The sequence below is a fragment of the Podarcis melisellensis genome (genome assembly GCF_964234715.1).
Source record: "Podarcis melisellensis genome assembly, chromosome: 2".
NCBI classification, from domain to species: domain Eukaryota; kingdom Metazoa; phylum Chordata; class Lepidosauria; order Squamata; family Lacertidae; genus Podarcis; species Podarcis melisellensis.
The window spans coordinates 113,870,479-113,887,572 of NC_138529.1; the positions used below are offsets into that span (position 1 = coordinate 113,870,479).

Genomic DNA, 17,094 nt, shown 5'->3' on the forward strand with positions numbered 1-17,094 from the left:
GCTGGACCTACGTGGAGCTTACCATCTCATCCGCATCCGGAAAGGAGATGAGTGGAAGACCGCCATGTTCACCCCTCTGGGCACATACGAATACAGAGTCATGCCTTTCGGTCTCCAAAATGGCAGCCACGTTTTTCAAGCATTTATGCACCACGTGCTAGCAGGTCTCCTCTACAAGAAGTGTGTCTGCTTTCTCGACGATATCCTGATTTTCTCGGAATCGCCGGAGGATCACGATAAGGACGTGAGGGAGGTCCTGCAGAGGCTGAAGGACCACAGGCTGTACGCCAAGTTGGAAAAATGCCAGTTTGATGTCAGAGAGGTTGATTTCCTTGGCTACAAGTTGTCCGACGAGGGACTGGCCATGGACAGGGCTAAGGTTCAAGCGCTGTTGGACTGGAAAAGCCCTCGAAATCGGAAAGAGGTCCAGAGGTTCATCGGCTTTGCCAATTTTTACCGCAAGTTTATTAAAGGTTTTGCGAACGCGACGGCGGCTATCACTGACACCCTCAGTTCCAAGAAGAAGAAGTTCGTCTGGACCGAACAAGCGGAGCGGTCCTTCCGGACGCTTAAAGGTCTTTTCGCCTCCGAAGAGCAGCTGCTCCACGTGAATCCCGGCAGACCCATGCGGGTAGAGACCGATGCGTCAGACAGAGCGGTTGGGGCCGTTCTTTTGCAAGAGGATTCACAAGGCAACTGGAGACCGGGTGCGTTCTACTCCCGGAAGCTCAGCAAGACGGAGCGCAATTATACCATATGGGACAGGGAGTTGTTGGCCATTCATGCAGCTTTCAAAGCGTGGCGACACTTCTTAATAGGAGCCAAGCACACGGTGCAAGTCCGCACGGATCACAAGAACTTAGAGTATTGGCGGACGGCTAAGTTACAGACCCAGCGACACATGCGCTGGGCGGAGTTCTTTGCGGATTTCGACTTCAAAATAGAATACATCCCAGGAGACTCCAATGTTATTGCAGACGCGCTGTCCCGAAAGCCGCAATACTTGGAGGAAGCAGCTCCAATCGCAGCAAAGCACATTTTCGCACCGCAGGCGTGGACGTGCGCTACCATCGCAGTCGACCTGAACGCGGTGCGACGCGCGTTGCAAAGGGATCAGTTTGCACAGTCCAAGATGGAGGAGCTACGCGGAGGGTCGCGAGACAACGATGAGTTCCAATTGCAAGATGGACTTTTGACTCGTAAGGGTGCCCTTTACGTGCCCACCGACGATCTTCGAGCCAAGGTTCTGCAACAATTGCATGACGCCCCTAGTGCAGGCCATTTCGGCAAAGAGAAGACGATGGAGTTGGTGGCTAGAGACTTTTGGTGGCCCCAGATGAGAGGAGAGGTGGCGGACTACGTCGCCAGGTGTGATATCTGCCAGAGGTCCAAACCAGTGCACCAGAAGCAGGCGGGATTGCTAGAACCGCTGGAGACACCGCAGCAACCGTGGGAGAGGGTAGCGTTGGACTTTGTTACGGACCTGCCCAGCTCCAGAGGTAAGACGGCGGTGTTAGTGGTGGTGGACTTGTTCACCAAGATGGCGCATTTCATCCCTTGTGCCAAGGTGGCGACGGCAGAACAGACCGCAAAGCTCTTCATCGATCACGTCTTCAGAGTGCATGGACTTCCGCAGTCCGTCTTGTCCGACAGGGGGCGCCAGTTTGTTTCCACTTTCTGGCGAAAGCTTCTGGGCATCTTGCACGTCAAAATCAACCTGACATCGGCGAGACATCCACAAACCAACGGTCAAGCGGAGAGGGTCAACGCGATCATGCAGCAGTACCTGCGGTGCTACGCCAACCAGCGACCTGCGGCGTGGGTGGACTATCTGCCGATGGCTGAATTCGCCTACAATAACACGAAACACGCATCCACCGGGGTGACGCCTTTCTTCGCGAACAATGGCCGTCATCCCAGAACCTTCCCGAGATTTGCGGCACCAGGAGGGGGGGGGCCTCAAGATGCCGACCAGTTTGCAGCGGAGTTGCAAGAGGTGCACGAGGAGCTGCGGAGACATTTGGAGCTGGCAAAACAGGCGTATAAGGTGCAGGCCGATAAGCACAGGAGGGCGGGAGAGGACATCCAGATTGGGGACTGGGTGTGGTTAGCAGCCCACGCGATGCCGGCCAGGTCATTGGCCAAGAAGAAGTTAGGACACAGGCAGCTAGGGCCATATCAAGTTGAGGCTAAGATCAATCCGGTGGCTTTTCGTCTAGCCCTTCCGGAGGGTTCCAGGGTGCACCCGGTCTTTCATAGGTCGGTGCTCACTCCCTACAAAACCCCACACAGGTTTCAAGAGTCAGGAGCACTCCCAGAGCCACGTAGGAGGGCGCCTGAGGGGGGGGAATCGCCAAGACCAGAACCTCTTAACGAGGTCACAGAGATACTGGACTCGAGATGGGGGGAGGAGGGAGTTGAATATTTTCTAGCCAGGGAAGGCACTCCGGCCTCTGCCAATAGCTGGGTGCCGGGTTACGCGTTGGACGAACCCCTGTTGAAGGAGGAGTTCCATGCACTTTTTCCGCACAAGCCCATGCCCGAGGAGTATTTTGATGATTGGCTTTTCACGCCCACTTTGTCAGACAGCACGTTCGAGGGTTTCTCCTCACCCGAGGGCCATACGCCCGAAACAAGCCCGACCAGGGATCCGAGACTGGGGGAGGAGGAGACAGGCCCTTGTTGGTGGGTGGATCAGCCAAGGGAGGCATGGAGTCAGAGATGGATGGTAGGTCCTTGGCAGGCAGCGCCAGGAGAAGCAGTGATGGAGGAAGAGACTGTGATGTCTGTGGGTGGGGAACCCGAGTTCGAACACACATATACGGAGATGACAGAGGAGAACGTTGAAGTGGACAACTTGTATCCTGAACCGACCCCGGAAGAACCACGTTTTCCTCAACCTGCACCCGGCGAGCGGGAGGGGGGAAGGGGGGGCTTCGAGGGGGGGATGGATGTCAGGGTTTCTGGGAGAGAGGAGGAGATGACAGAGGAGACGGAGAGCGAGTGGGAGGAGGGGCAGAAGGATGAGGAAGAAGATGACGGAATTCTGAGGGAATCCACGAGTCTGAGCAGCGAGTCAGAGGATTCTCAAAAGGGGGTTACCTTAATCAAGCAAAAGGGAGGAGAAGGGAGAAGCGGAGAGGAGCCCAGTGGAAGACAGACGCAGCAAGAGGCGTCTCAGCCGGAACGGAGTAAAGGGGGTGGAGTCGTCAGCCTCTCGGAGGGAGCAGGATTAGGAGAGAACAGAGAAAGGGGGTTGGAGCAAGGTGTTCAGCCGGAAAGGGTGGAGAGCAGAACAAGGGGTGGTGTAGCGGTCGAAAGAAAGGTCAGCAGCAACGTACGCGCGCCAAGTTCAAACGTAGAGGCGCGCGGAAGTGGAGAGAGCTCAGGGGAGGAGCCCGGCCCTAAAGCCAGAAGGAGGGGGGAAGAGGCGGCAGAGGATTCAGCCTCAGGCGAGTCACGGAGAGAGGGAACCCAGGGGGGCAGGAAGACCCTGCGGAAAAGAAAGGAGAGGAAGAGGTGGTCTAGAGCCAGGCTATTAAGTTGGTGTGGAAGAGGGGAGGAGTCAGAGGGGACTTCAGCGGTCTAACGTGACAGACGTACGGCCACGATGCTGAACTGTACGAGAAGCAGAAATCTTCAATAAACTTTTCCTGTAAATAAACTGCAACGGAGTGAGGTCTCTTGTGAGCTGGGACCCGTCCTGGGTGGCCGTGACACTTGCCATCTAGGTTGTTTACTCCTGACCAAAGTTCCTGTTTCCCAAAAGGACAGGAGGGGGAGCAGAGGAGGAAACCGATGGGTTTGCAAGTAAATTTTTATTCAGAATTTGTAAAAGAAAAAGAAAAAAAAGACAAACAGATACAAAAATAAACATTTTAACATAAATTGTTCATCCTATTTTCATGCTATACAAAAGTAAGCGTACAATCATACAAAAAAATAATATAAACATTAGGCTCTACTTAACCTTTGACTTCCCTTCACCCTTTTGGTAAGTATCAAATAAATCCCGGATTACGTAATTAGTTTATTAAAGTTTATAATTATTAGCTGATAAAGTTTTTCTAATACCGCCAGTTCCTCCTATATATCCGTTCCAATATATTTCCAAAATTTACTCCAATTTTTTGAAATTTCTGGTCGTCTTGGTCTCGTATTCTGCCTGTTAATCTATCTAGCTCGGCATAGTTAATCATTTTGACCTGCCAGTCACTTACGTTAGGTCAGTGTTTCCCAACCTTGTGCCTCCAGCTGTTTTTGGCCTACAATTCCCATCATCCCTTGCCACTGGTCTTGCTAGTCAGGGATGATGGGAGTTGTAGGCCAAAAACATCTGGAGGCACAAGGTTGGGAAACACTGCGTTAGGTATAGTTTCTGTTTTCCAGTTTTGTGTCAGCATAATTCTTGCGGCTGTGGTGGCATAGAGAAATATTTTTTTATCTTCATTTTTTATTTCCTTACCCATAATTCCCAGCAAAAAGGCCTCAGGTCTTTTGGGAAAAGTATATTTAAAAACTTTTTTAAGTTCATTATAAATTGCTTCCCAAAAAACCTTCACCTTGTTGCATTGCCACCACATATGGTAGAGGTCTCCCTCCACTTCACCACATTTCCAGCATGTCTTATTTTCTGATCTATAGATTTTAGCCAATTTTGCCGGCATAAGATACCATCTATAGAGCATTTTCCAAACATTTTCTCTCAAACTCGTTCAGGCCGTAAATTTAATATCTCTATTCCACAATTTCAACCACTTTTCAAACTCGATGTTATAGCCGAAGTCAATTGCCCATTTAATCATTGCCTCTTTGACTTCCTCGTCTTTTGTATGCCATTCCAGTAATATGTCATATAATTTAGACAATGTTTTGTTTTTACCTTCTATTATTTCTATATTGAATTTTGATTTCTTGTCCTCAAAGCCCATTTTTCTTTTATCTTGCTTTAACATATCATTCACCTGATGATATTGTAGCCAACCGGTGAATTGATCCTTTATTTCCTCATAAGGTTTAAGTTTAAGCCCTTGTTCTGATTTTCTTACCAAATCTTCGTAAGTGGCTGTCTTCCCTTCCATGTTGGTTTTTTTTATTGTTAAGACCTCTACCGGTGAGATCCACCATGGTGTTTTTCTTTCAAGAAGGTTCTTATTTCTTTCCCAGACCTGATATATTGGTCCCCTGAAAATATGATTTAAGAAAGCCCTGTGGACTTTCACCTTCTCATACCAGAGATATGCGTGCCACCCGTACCAATTATTGAAACCTTCTAAATCCAATAGGTCTCTGTTCTCCAGTTTTATCCAATCTTTTAGCCAAAGTAGGCACGCTGCTTCATAATATAGGCTCAAATCTGGGAGAGCAAAACCTCCTCTTTCCTTTTTATCAGTTAATATTTTCATTTTAATCCTTGGTCTTTTCCCCTGCCAGATGAATTTCATCAGGGTTCTCTGCCATTCTTTACATTGTTTTAAACCTTTAATAACTGGAAGAGTTTGAAATAAAAACAACATCCTCGGCAAAACATTCATTTTAACCACTGCTATCCTCCCTAAAAAGGAAAATTTCATCCTCCCCCATATTTCCAGATCTTTCTTTATTTTTTCCCATGTAACTTCATAATTATCTTTATATAAGTTTATGTTTTTTGCCGTAATCCACACTCCCAAATATTTCATTTTTCACCACCATGATGTCCACTTTTTGTTCTAGATCTTTCGTTTCTTCCTTAGTTAGATTTTTAACCAGCATTTTAGTTTTATTCTTATTTACCTTAAAACCTGCCACCTCTCCAAATTCCTCAATTTTTTGTAATGCTTCTTTTACACTATCTTGTGGATCTTCCAAAGTCAGAACAATATCGTCGGCGAAGGTTTGATTTTGAATTCCTTCTTTCCTACTCTAATTCCTTTCACTTCTGTTGCCTCCCTCAGTCTCTTATTAAGTACTTCCAAAATCATAATAAATAATAAGGGGGACAGGGGGCAACCTTGTCTGGTCCCTTTATAAATGATAAAATATTCTGTTGTATTATTATTTATCACCAGCTTTGCTTTCTGTTCTTTGTATTTTGCTTCTATGCCCCTTCTAAATTTTTCGCCAATTCCCATCCTCTCCAAAACCTTCTTTAGGAAGTTCCAGGAAACATTGTCAAATGCCTTTTCGGCGTCTATGAAAACCAGTGCAGCTTTTCTGTCTATTTTCATGTCCAAGTATTCAATAATGTCAATCAAATTCCTTACATTATCCCGTAATTGTCTCCCTGGGAGAAATCCTGTTTGGTCACCATGAATTTTATTAATCAAGACCTTCTTTAATCTTTCCGCCATTATGTCTGCAAATAGCTTATAATCATTATTTAATAATGAGATTGGCCTATAGTTCTTTACTTCCATAGTGTCCACCTCTTTTTTAGGAATCAATGTAACATAAGCTTCCATCCAGGTATTAGGTATCTTTCCTTCTCTCAATATATTGTTCATAACCTCTCCCAGCACTGGTGATATTTGGTTAATTAATATTATAATATTTGGCCGGAAGGCCTTCCGGTCCCGGCGCCTTCCCAGCTTTCATCTTTTTGATAGCCTTTTTTATCTCTTCCTGTGTTATTATCTCATCTAGTGCTGCTCTTTCATCTTCTACAATTTGTTCCAGATGGTGTTTTTGCAAAAATTGATCTATTTCTTGTTCTGTTTCCTCTCCTCTTTTATACAAATCCTTATAATATCTTTGGAATATTCTTTTTATTTCTTTTGGTTCTTCCATAATCATATCTCCTTCTTTTATTTTACTGATCGTACTCAACTTCTTCCTTTCTCTCAACTGCCACGCTAGATATTTCCCTATCTTATTTGCGGACTCAAAGTTCTGTTTCCCAAAAGGACAGGAGGGGGAGCAGAGGAGGAAACCGATGGGTTTGAAGGCTCTTTCCACCACAAGAGCAAAGGGTGTTTGCAGGGCAGGAGGACAGAGGAGGAGGCAGCGAGGGCAGAGGGAGCAGTGGGCGGATCCACCGCCTCTCCCAGGGGGTCCTGATGCAAGCAAGGGGCTTCCTTCTTCTCCATGCAAGGGCCACCCATGTATTCAGAGCAGTTCTTTGCAGATTAACTCTTAAATTCCAAGGGACCTACTCTCAGGCCGCTAATGTACATACCATGCCAGCCTTAGGAAGGGAGGTGAAAGGAATTGCCAAAGGTTTTTGAAAATGGGTGGAGGCACTTGGGAAGGGGGTGCCCAATTGGGGCTTCTCCAGGGGCAGCAGAATATCTTGAGCAAGAGAATCCCTACAGGGGCTCTCAGACTCCCTTGGCTGCTTCTTCTCTCCCTCCCAGGAAGCTGCAACTTGCTCTGGATTCTGCGCTCCTCAGGAAGCCGAACCTGCAAACCTAGCTGAGACAGAACCTGCAAGCCTGGCCAGGATGGAAGGAGGAAGATGGACGGGTGACCTGGTCAAGCTGTCTCCCGCATCCCTCCCCACAACCTCTGAGCATTCCCTCCCAGGACCCTTGGATAAATCTGGTGAGTTCCAGGGGAGAGGAGATGGGGAGAGGGATAGATGGATGGTGGAGGGAGAAAGGTGAAAAGATGGAGAGGAGACAAATGGAAGGAGGTTCCTGAACGTAAGAAGGAAGGGGTGAGGCCTTCTCCAAAGCAGCTTTTTTTCCTCCAGGCTTTTAAATCTTAGATGTTATTTCCCCAGCAGGAATAATTGCTGATAATGATGTGGCACACCAATCCTGAAAAACGGGTGAAGGGGAATGGAAATGCTTCCCATAAATATTTATAATTAATCTATTACCCTTATTTTTTATAGACAGGGTCAGAGTGATACTTAGGATTGGACATATAAAGTCCAAGAGCATCTGGTATTAGAAGCAAATTTTGTAAACTTGCCAATCTTACATACCGGGATTGTTTGTGAGAGTGAGTGAGTGGGATAATAATTTATAGCAACCCTGTAATTTTGTCCGTCCCTAAGCTTCTATGGGTGGGACGCGGGTGGCGGTGGGACGCGGGTGGCGCTGTGGGTAAAACCTCAGCGCCTAGGGCTTGCCGATCGCATGGTCGGCGGTTCGAAACCCTGCGGCAGGGTGAGTTCCCCTCTTTCGGTCCCAGCTCCTGTCCACCTAGCAGTTCGAAAGCTCCCCTAAGTGCAAGTAGATAATTGGTACCGCTTTATAGCGGGAAGGTAAACGGCGTTTCTGTGTGCTGCGCTGGTGCCGGCTCATCAGAGCAGCTTTGTCACGCTGGCCACGTGACCCGGAAGTGTCTCTGGACAGCGCTGGCCCCCGGCCTCTTAAGTGAGATGGGCGCACAACCCTAGAGTCGGACACGACTGGCCCGTACAGGCAGAGGTACCTTTACCTTTACCTTTAAGCTTCTATGGAGATACTATGGTACAACCTTGGTACAAATTTCAAAATAAGTACACAAAGCCAACAAAGAGACTCAGAGGTTTATAGTGGCACCAGGTAAAGGGACCCCTGACCATTAGGTCCAGTCGTGACTGACTCTGGGGTTGCGGCACTCATCTCGCTTTACTGGCCGAGGGGGCCTGTGTACAGCTTCCAGGTCATGTGGCCAGCATGACTAAGCCACTTCTGGTGAACCAGAACAGCGCACAGAAACGCTGTTTACTTTCCCGCTGGAGCGGTACCTATTTATCTACTTGCACTTTGACATGCTTTCAAACTGCTAGGTTGGCAGGAGCAGGGACCGAGCAACGGGAGCTCACCCTGTCACGGGGATTCGCACCGCCAACCTTCTGATCGGCAAGCCGTGGCTCTGTGGTTTAGACCACAGCACCACCCGCGTCCCTTAAAGTCCCTTAGAGAGATCCTTTAACTCCAATCTCAGCAGGAATCAGCACAGTGCTGAGATGGGATAGGAGTCCTGATTTGGAGATAAATGATCCCACTGGCTGCTCTTTAAAGAGGGTTTCTAAAGAACAATCAGAAGGGTCTTTTTTCATGGATCTCATTGCTAATTCAGCAGGGTCTTCTTGTGCTCTTATTTTTCCCCACCCCAGCACTGGGAATGGAAGATCTAAACATGCTGGTTCATAGCTGTCAACTTTCAGATTTGAAAATAAGGGATCAGCAGCCTCACCTGTCCCCACGTCCCTGTGGCATCACGTATCCTGCTCAAAATTCCACTTTGTCAGACTGCAGCCCACAAAAGCTTAGGCCATAATACATTTATCAGCCTTTAAGGGCCGCAAAAGATGAATAAACAGAAGCATAGTTCATCTATGGAATCCATCCTACAGGAGACAGTGACATCCAGCAACATGGATAGCTTGAAAAAAAGGATAAGACTGACATCTCTGCTCTGCCCTTGTGGTCTAGGCAATAATGCTTCTTGATACTAGTGTCTGGAAAGCACAGGAAGGCAGAGAAGACTCTTGTGCTCCAGTCCTGCTTGCCGGTTTCCCACAGGCATCTGGTTGGCCTCTGTGAGAAGAGGATGCTGGACTAGGTGGGCCTTTTCTTAGGTTCCAATATATTGCAATATTTTTACAGTTACATGTAGCACTTAAGTTTTACTTATTTCACAAAGGAGACACTGTTACTCGAGCCTGAGATCATTTCTTCAATTCAGAAAGAAAAATACAGACATGTGTCTAATAAGCTAATTCCACCATAGATCTGTATTATAAAATGATGCTGCTTTATTAAGTGTGAATGGAGTGATCATGTGTTGCTCTTGCCATTATCTCATCTGCTTTGCAAAAAAATTGGAACCTAGAGAGGACAGTGGAGATTGGAGACGGTGTTAAAATGAGAGAAGGTACAGATTGGGATTGACATGTGTTCAGTTCCTTTTTTGTCTTTCTTGAAAGTCTAACAGGATTCTCTTTCCTCCCAGACTCCCAAACAGGTGAGGAAGATGAAAGTCAGAATTCTATGGAGCCACAGGTGAATTCATTGGGAAGAACAAAGAAACTGAGGATACAACAACAAACTCACAAAGGAGAGAAACTATTTGAATGTATGAAGTGTGGGACGATCTTTAGTCATAGTCAAGCACTTAGAATACATCAACGAACTCACACGGGTGAGAAACCATTTAAATGTATGGAGTGCGGTAAGAGCTTCAGTGGAAGTGGACATCTTAGAAGACACCAACGAACTCACACAGGGGAGAAACCATTTGAATGTATTGAATGTGAAAAGAGCTTCAGTACCACTGGGAAACTTCGAATACATCAGCGAACTCACACAGGGGAGAAACCATTTAAATGTTTTGAATGTGGAAAAAGCTATAGTCGAAGCGGAGAACTTAGAATACACCAACGAACTCACACAGGGGAAAAACCATTTAAATGTATGGAATGTAGTAAGAGCTACAGGGATAGTGGATCACTTAGAATACACCAACGAACTCACACAGGGGAGAAACCATTTAAATGTATGGAGTGCGGTAAGGGCTTCAGTCGAAGTGGAACCCTTAGAAGTCATCTACGAATACACACGGAGGATAAACCATTGAAATGTATTGAATGTGGAAAGAGCTTCAGTGAAAGTGGAGCACTTAGAATACACCAACGAATTCACACAGGTGAGAAACCATTTAAATGTATGGAGTGCGGTAAGAGCTTCAATGATAGTGGATCACTTAGAATACACCAACGTACTCACACGGGAGAGAAACCATTTAAATGTATTGAATGTGGAAAGAGCTTCAGTGAAAGTGGACATCGTAGAAGACACCAACGAACTCACACAGGGGAGAAACCATTTAAATGTATTGAATGTGGAAAGAGCTACAGTCAAAGTGGAGGCCTTAGAATACACCAACGAACTCACACAGGGGACAAACCATTTAAATGTATGCAGTGTGGAAAGAGCTTCCATGAAAGTGGAGCACTTAGAAGACATCAACAAACTCACACAGGGGAGAAACCATTTGAATGTATTGAATGTGGAAAAAGCTATAGTCGAAGCGGAGAACTTAGAATACACCAACGAACTCACACAGGGGAAAAACCATTTAAATGTATGGAATGTGGAAAGAGCTACAGTGATAGTGGATCACTTAGAATACACCAACGAACTCACACAGGGGAGAAACCATTTAAATGTATGCAGTGTGGAAAGAGCTTCCATGAAAGTGGAGCACTTAGAAGACATCAACAAACTCACACAGGGGAGAAACCATTTGAATGTATTGAATGTGGAAAAAGCTACAGTCGAAGTGGAGAACTTATAATACACCAACGAACTCACACAGGGGAAAAACCATTTAAATGTATGGAATGTGGAAAGAGCTACAGGGATAGTGGATCACTTAGAATACACCAACGTACTCACACAGGGGAGAAACCATTTAAATGTATGCAGTGTGGAAAGAGCTTCCATGAAAGTGGAGCACTTAGAAGACATCAACAAACTCACACAGGGGAGAAACCATTTGAATGTGTGGATTGTGGAAAGAGCTTCAGTCGAAGTGGGACACTTAGAAGACATCAACGAACTCACACAGGGGAGAAACCATTTAAATGTATTGAATGTGGAAAGAGCTACAGTCGAAGTGGAGAACTTAGAATACACCAACGAACTCACACAGGGGAAAAACCATTTAAATGTATGGAATGTGGAAAGAGCTACAGTCGAAGTGGAGAACTTAGAATGCACCAACGAACTCACACAGGGGAAAAACCATTTAAATGTATGGAATGTGGAAAGAGCTACAGTGATAGTGGATCACTTAGAAGACATCAACAAACTCACACAATGGAGAAACCATTTGAATGTGTGGATTGTGGAAAGAGCTTCAGTCGAAGTGGGACACTTAGAAGACATCAACGAACTCACACGGGGGAGAAATCAATTAAATGTATTGAATATGGAAAGAGCTACAGCCAATATGGAGCACTTAGAAGACATCAACGAACCCATACAGGGCAAAAACCACAGATACTTTAATAAACTGCATAGGTGTTTTTTACCTTTCCTTCTATGCTTCCTTGCAATACTGACAAAATCAAACCATGCCAATGCTTTCAGCCCCAGAAGAGGAGCTCCCCTTGGTGTCAAAAGAAAGCAGTCCTGTGCCACATTTCGTAGCAGTTACTTTAACACACTCTACCTGGGGCTGCCTTTGAAAAGAGCTCAGAAGCTTCAATGGCTCAAAGAGCAGAATAGGACTCCCATATTCGAACAGCTTCGTCTGCCTAATTGTCTGTTTCTGAACACAATCAATGTTTCCACAAGAAGAGGAAGATAGATTTGGAGTGCAGCATTTTTAATAAGAAATGGACCCATGACTATTTCTTTGTGGAGCTGAGCCTCATTTGTGGTGAGGCCCTCCCCGTCCTGAAGAAGGCCCACCTGCAGACACACTGCAGGACGAAGCACATTCAGTACGAGGAGTTCCAAGGGCAGCTGCGCCAGGAGAAGGTCAAGGCGCTGAAAACGGACCTGTTGGGTAACCTGTGGCCCCTCCAGATGATGTCAAATTGCAACTCACGTCTTCTTTAGCCATTGGCCACGCTGGCTGGGGCTCATGGGAGCTGGAGTCCAAGGATCTAGGTCCACAAATGCCGGGGACAATTCAAATCCCTCCTCAGTCGTGGAGCCGATTGGGCAACTTAAAGCTGGTCACCATCTTTATGCGAAACCTCCCTCGCAGGGTTGCTGTGTGCGTGAAAGCACTATTTCTTGTGGTGGGCTTGATGAGGTAAGTGTGGAACATAAATGTAATTCATAGGTAAGAAGACAGGAAATAGTTCTGAATCTGACTGAAAATAAAGGATTCTTTGTCTCCAAGTTGCATATAGCAAGCACCTGTGTTGTTGAACTCTAGCTGAAGTCTCAGCATCTGGTTCCTCAGCACTCTGCACTCTCTCTGAAAACCTCCAGCTGTCAGGTGACAGGAACCAGCCAATGCCTCCCAGTTCTGCCAAGAGCTGAGATTGGAAGTGGACAACCAGGGAAACTTAGGGGAGCAACAACATTTTTGATTCCATGCTCATGAATGTTGATTTGAATCAATTTGCCAGATGTGTTCAAAATAGTAGGGAAAATTTATGGTTGACACCACCTTGGGACAGTTTTGACAGGAATTTGGGGAACTGGGAATATTTTTAGCTCCCTCAAGGTTGATGGATCAGCAAATAGCTGGAGAGGATTAAGGGGCGGTGGCGGGAATCAGGCCTTGTTTCTCATGTGACAGATAACCGATTCCACAGTTCTTAAATGTGACCATTTGCTGCCTCCCAAAATGATGCTTAAGCCTCCCCCCCAAAAAATAAAACACAACTCAAACATGGCAGCTGGTCTTGTCAAACAGGACAATATAAGGTTCATTTGGCAAGATTGTTGTTGTTTAGTTATTTAGTCATGTCCGACTCTTCGTGACCCCATGGACCAGAGCATGCCAGGCACTCCTCTCTTCCACTGCCACCCACAGCTTGGTCAAACTCATGATGGTAGCTTCGAGAACACTGTCCAACCATCTTGTCCTCTGTCGTCCCCTTCTCCTTGTTCCCTCCATCTTTCCCAACATCAGGGTCTTTTCCAGGGAGTCGAGTCTTCTCATGAGGTGGCCAAAGTATTGGAGCCTCAGCTTCAGGATCTGTCCTTCCAGTGAGCACTCAGGGCTGATTTCCTTCAGAATGGAGAGGTTTGATCTTTTTGCAGTCCATGGGACTCTCAAGAGTCTCCTCCAGCACCATAATTCAAAAGCATCCATTCTTCGGCGATCAGCCTTCTTTATGGTCCAACTCTCACTTACAGACATCACTACTGGGAAAACCATAGCTTTAACTATACGGACCTTTGTTGGCAAGGTGATGTCTTTGCTTTTTAGGATGCTGTCTAGGTTTGTCCTTGCTTTTCTCCCAAGAAACAGGAGTCTTTTAATTTTGTGACTGCTGTCACCATCTGCAGTGATCATGGAGCCCCAGAAAGTAAAATCTCTCACTGCCTCCATTTCTTCCCCTTCTATTTGCCAGGAGGTGATGCGACCAGTGGCCATGATCTTCGTTTTTTTGATGTTGAGCTTTAGACCATATTTTGCGCTCTCCTCTTTCACCCTCATTGAAAGGTTCTTTAATTCCTCCTCACTTTCTGCCATCAAGGTTGTGTCATCCTCATATCTGAGGTTGTTGATATTTCTTCCGGCAATCTTAATTCCAGTTTGGGATTCATCCACTCCAGCCTTTCTCATGTTGAATTCCGCATATAAGTTAAATAAGCGGGGAGACAGTATACAGCCTTGTCATACTCTTTCCCAATTTTGAACCAATCAGTTGTTCCATATCCAGTTCTAACTGTAGCTTCTTGTCCCACATAGAGATTTCTTATGTTATGGAAATTATGGGAGATTTCTCATGTTACGGAAACAACATATTGCTACACTGTTAAATGTTACAAAAATTATGCCTGAATGTATCCTTTCAACGTGACAGCTCAGGGAAGTTACCTAGCTTTAAAAATAATATAAAATCAACTCCTTTGAGAGTTTCCTCCATTCCAAAGATATTTTCCCCTTGAAAAAGGACTCCAGGAAGTGTCCAGGGGTGAGAATTGCTGAGCTGGGCCAAGGAAAGCCTAATCCCATCACCAAACTTGCCAAGGGGCCAGACATGCAAAGGAAGTTCTATTGTACTTTGGGTGATGGGACTTCAGAGGTGTTTGCCTATGCTAATCGTATACCTGAGTCTTGCCCTGACATGTCTACTTATGCTAATCTTGTACCAAGGACTTGTTTGCCAAGGTTAAACTAGTGTAACCCCTGTCTACCCCATCCCTTTTGTGACATGTCAGTGATGTAACAATCATATAGCAGTGATGCTCTACAAACTGTATTCTGGGATATGGTGGGGAAGTTTTAAAAGTCTTTGTCACCCCATGCTCAGGGTTCAAAATTCCTCTTTCAACCTGTTGCGAAATAAACTTTGGTCTACAGCTATTTGCTCCAGTTGATGGCTGGACTCCTTCCTTTATTCAACAAGGGACCCACGGTCTCTGCCCGACGGGCTGGGTGACTGAGCAGCCTCACACCTAGATTTTTCCGTAACACAGAAAAGACAGATGATGTGATCTGCTGAGATATGATGGCGCCCGGCAACACTTCCCCTGGGCCGATGGACACCTGTGCCGATAGAAAAAGCTTGAGCTCTCTTCACAGCTCTTAGCAGAGATCCGCAGCGGCAGAAAGTGTTGCCTTGGATAATAAATCAGGCTGTGCGCAGGCTTCTTGCTAATCTCTAACAGTCTTTAATGAGTAGAAAAACATCATAAATCAGTCCTGGCGAGAGAGCAGGCATCATTCTCGCCTCTCAGCCAAAAATGAAAGTAAATCACACACAAAGAAAGATTCCCGTATGTGAACATAACCACGCCTCAGAATGTGAGACGTCACACAGAACTGTTTAACCCTGTAAGTTCTGATTCTCCTCACATGATCGGGCACTTCCATTTCTTTAAAAACTTGCCATAGTTTGCTGTGGTTGACACAGTCAAAGGCTTTTGCATAGTCAATGAAGCAGAAGTAGATGTTTTTCATGAACTCTCTAGCTTTCTCCAAAATGCAGCGCATGTTTGCAATTTGGTCTCTGGTTCCTCTGCCCCCTCGAAATCCAGCTTGCACTTCTGGGAGTTCTCAATCCACATACTGCTTAAGCCTGCCTTGTAGAATTTTAAGCATAACCTTGCAAGCGTGTGAAATGAGTGCAATTGTGCGGTAGTTGGAACATTCTTTGGCACTGCCCTTCTTTGGGATTGGGATGTAGACTTGTGATGGTTCAGAATTTATCTGGTTAAATTCCCCTGGTGTGTGTCACCTGCTAACGTCAGCTTACAGCTGGGCGGAGATAGAAGCTGGGCGGGACAATCCCTGTATTGTTCACTTCCCTCTGTGTATCTGTGAGGGAGACATGGCTGAAAGAAGCCCTGGACTTTGTTTGCTGTAATGTTTTAATAAAGAGCTGTAAATAGACGAACCTGTCTATGTGTGCTTACAAGAAGCAAGACTGCTTTACACGCTGTGTTCAACTCTGCTAAGCCGTGACCTGAAGGGAGCAACAGTGGCGCAGCTGTGAAGAAGTGTGCCGGACCCGTTATAAACTGCTGATTGATGCGGATCGTAAAGCTGTCTGACGTTGCGGCTCTATCGATAAGGCAAGATCGATAGATATCCGTACAAGACTGACCTCCAATCCTCTGGCCACTGCTGAGTTTTCCAAAGTTGCTGGCATATTGAGTGTAGCACCTTACAGCATCATCTTTTAAAATTTTGGTTTTCAGGGAAGAAGCAGCCCTGGAAAATAAGGCAGGAATTCACCTTGAATCTTGCTAACAAAATCCTTTCATAGCTTTTTGTGAGGGTGTGGCTGCTAATCTTAAAGCCAGGATGAGCACTAAGAATTGGGCATCATTTCCTCTGTTATAAAAAATAAAATAAAATACTTGTTCTGCTTCTAAAGAAACCCTTTGGAATGCATTCTTATTCTTTTTTCATTAAAAAAAAATCAAACAGCTGTGCAAAGGTGCTCCTGTGCAATGCAATGTCAGAATAACAAAATAATGAAACATCTCACAAGATCCTTGTTTTTTAAATATACAGCTAAAAAACCTTAAAACTCCTACAACACTTTCCAAATACAAATCTAATGGCAGGGACTAGGAGGCAACCTGATATTCAAGGCTTCACCCCCCCCCCCAACTCTGAGCTTTTGGTTTCTCTTTAGACACTCATCTGTGGTCGCCTGGAGCATTTGAGGGAAAAGAGAGATAACATTCTGGCATACAAAGCAGACATAATAAAAGAAAGTGACAACCTGTTTGTAAGTGTCATTGTTACTTGGAAGGGAACAAGTGCTATAAGTTTAATGTACATATAATGCTGTGCTTGAATGCATTGTAATAATACTATAAAGGGAAGTTTCTCTTCGACTTAGGCAAGAGGTTCCACTCTGACAGAAGCATCAGAGGAGGCTGGATCTTTCCTCATAACTCATCGCTGGAGGCATAAGCTGCAGAGCTCTCACGGAAGGAAGCTTAAACCTGAGAAGCCAGTGGGTTCTTGCTGGAGATGGCTAGGAGAAGCAGCATCAGCAGTTGCAAATAAGTCATGCAATGTTGA

The 17,094-nt window shown here is 45.7% G+C and overlaps 2 protein-coding genes and 1 long non-coding RNA gene across 3 annotated transcripts in view; 2 read left to right on the forward strand and 1 right to left on the reverse strand.

The window, feature by feature from the left end:
- LOC309364962 (uncharacterized protein) overlaps positions 1-14,928 on the forward strand; it is a 147,369-nt gene extending 132,441 nt beyond the window's left edge. The window contains exon 3 of the mRNA XM_081903016.1: positions 14,725-14,928. The gene's annotated coding sequence lies outside the window, so the exon portion shown is untranslated. The remainder of the gene's footprint in view (positions 1-14,724) is intronic.
- LOC309364412 (uncharacterized protein) overlaps positions 1-14,928 on the forward strand; it is a 114,798-nt gene extending 99,870 nt beyond the window's left edge. Inside the window, exons 3-4 of the mRNA XM_081901637.1 lie at positions 7,335-7,521; positions 9,871-14,928. Of these exons, the coding sequence (XP_081757763.1) occupies positions 7,335-7,521; positions 9,871-11,930 (2,247 nt within the window). The 3' untranslated portion in view covers positions 11,931-14,928. The remainder of the gene's footprint in view (positions 1-7,334; positions 7,522-9,870) is intronic.
- The window catches only part of LOC309365336, a 130,609-nt gene extending 113,815 nt beyond the window's left edge, over positions 1-16,794 (reverse strand). Inside the window, exons 1-2 of the long non-coding RNA XR_014166026.1 lie at positions 16,163-16,794; positions 12,438-15,715 (exon numbers count right to left, since the gene is read on the reverse strand). This is a non-coding gene — a long non-coding RNA (uncharacterized lncRNA). The remainder of the gene's footprint in view (positions 1-12,437; positions 15,716-16,162) is intronic.
- Positions 16,795-17,094: the final 300 nt, after the last annotated feature.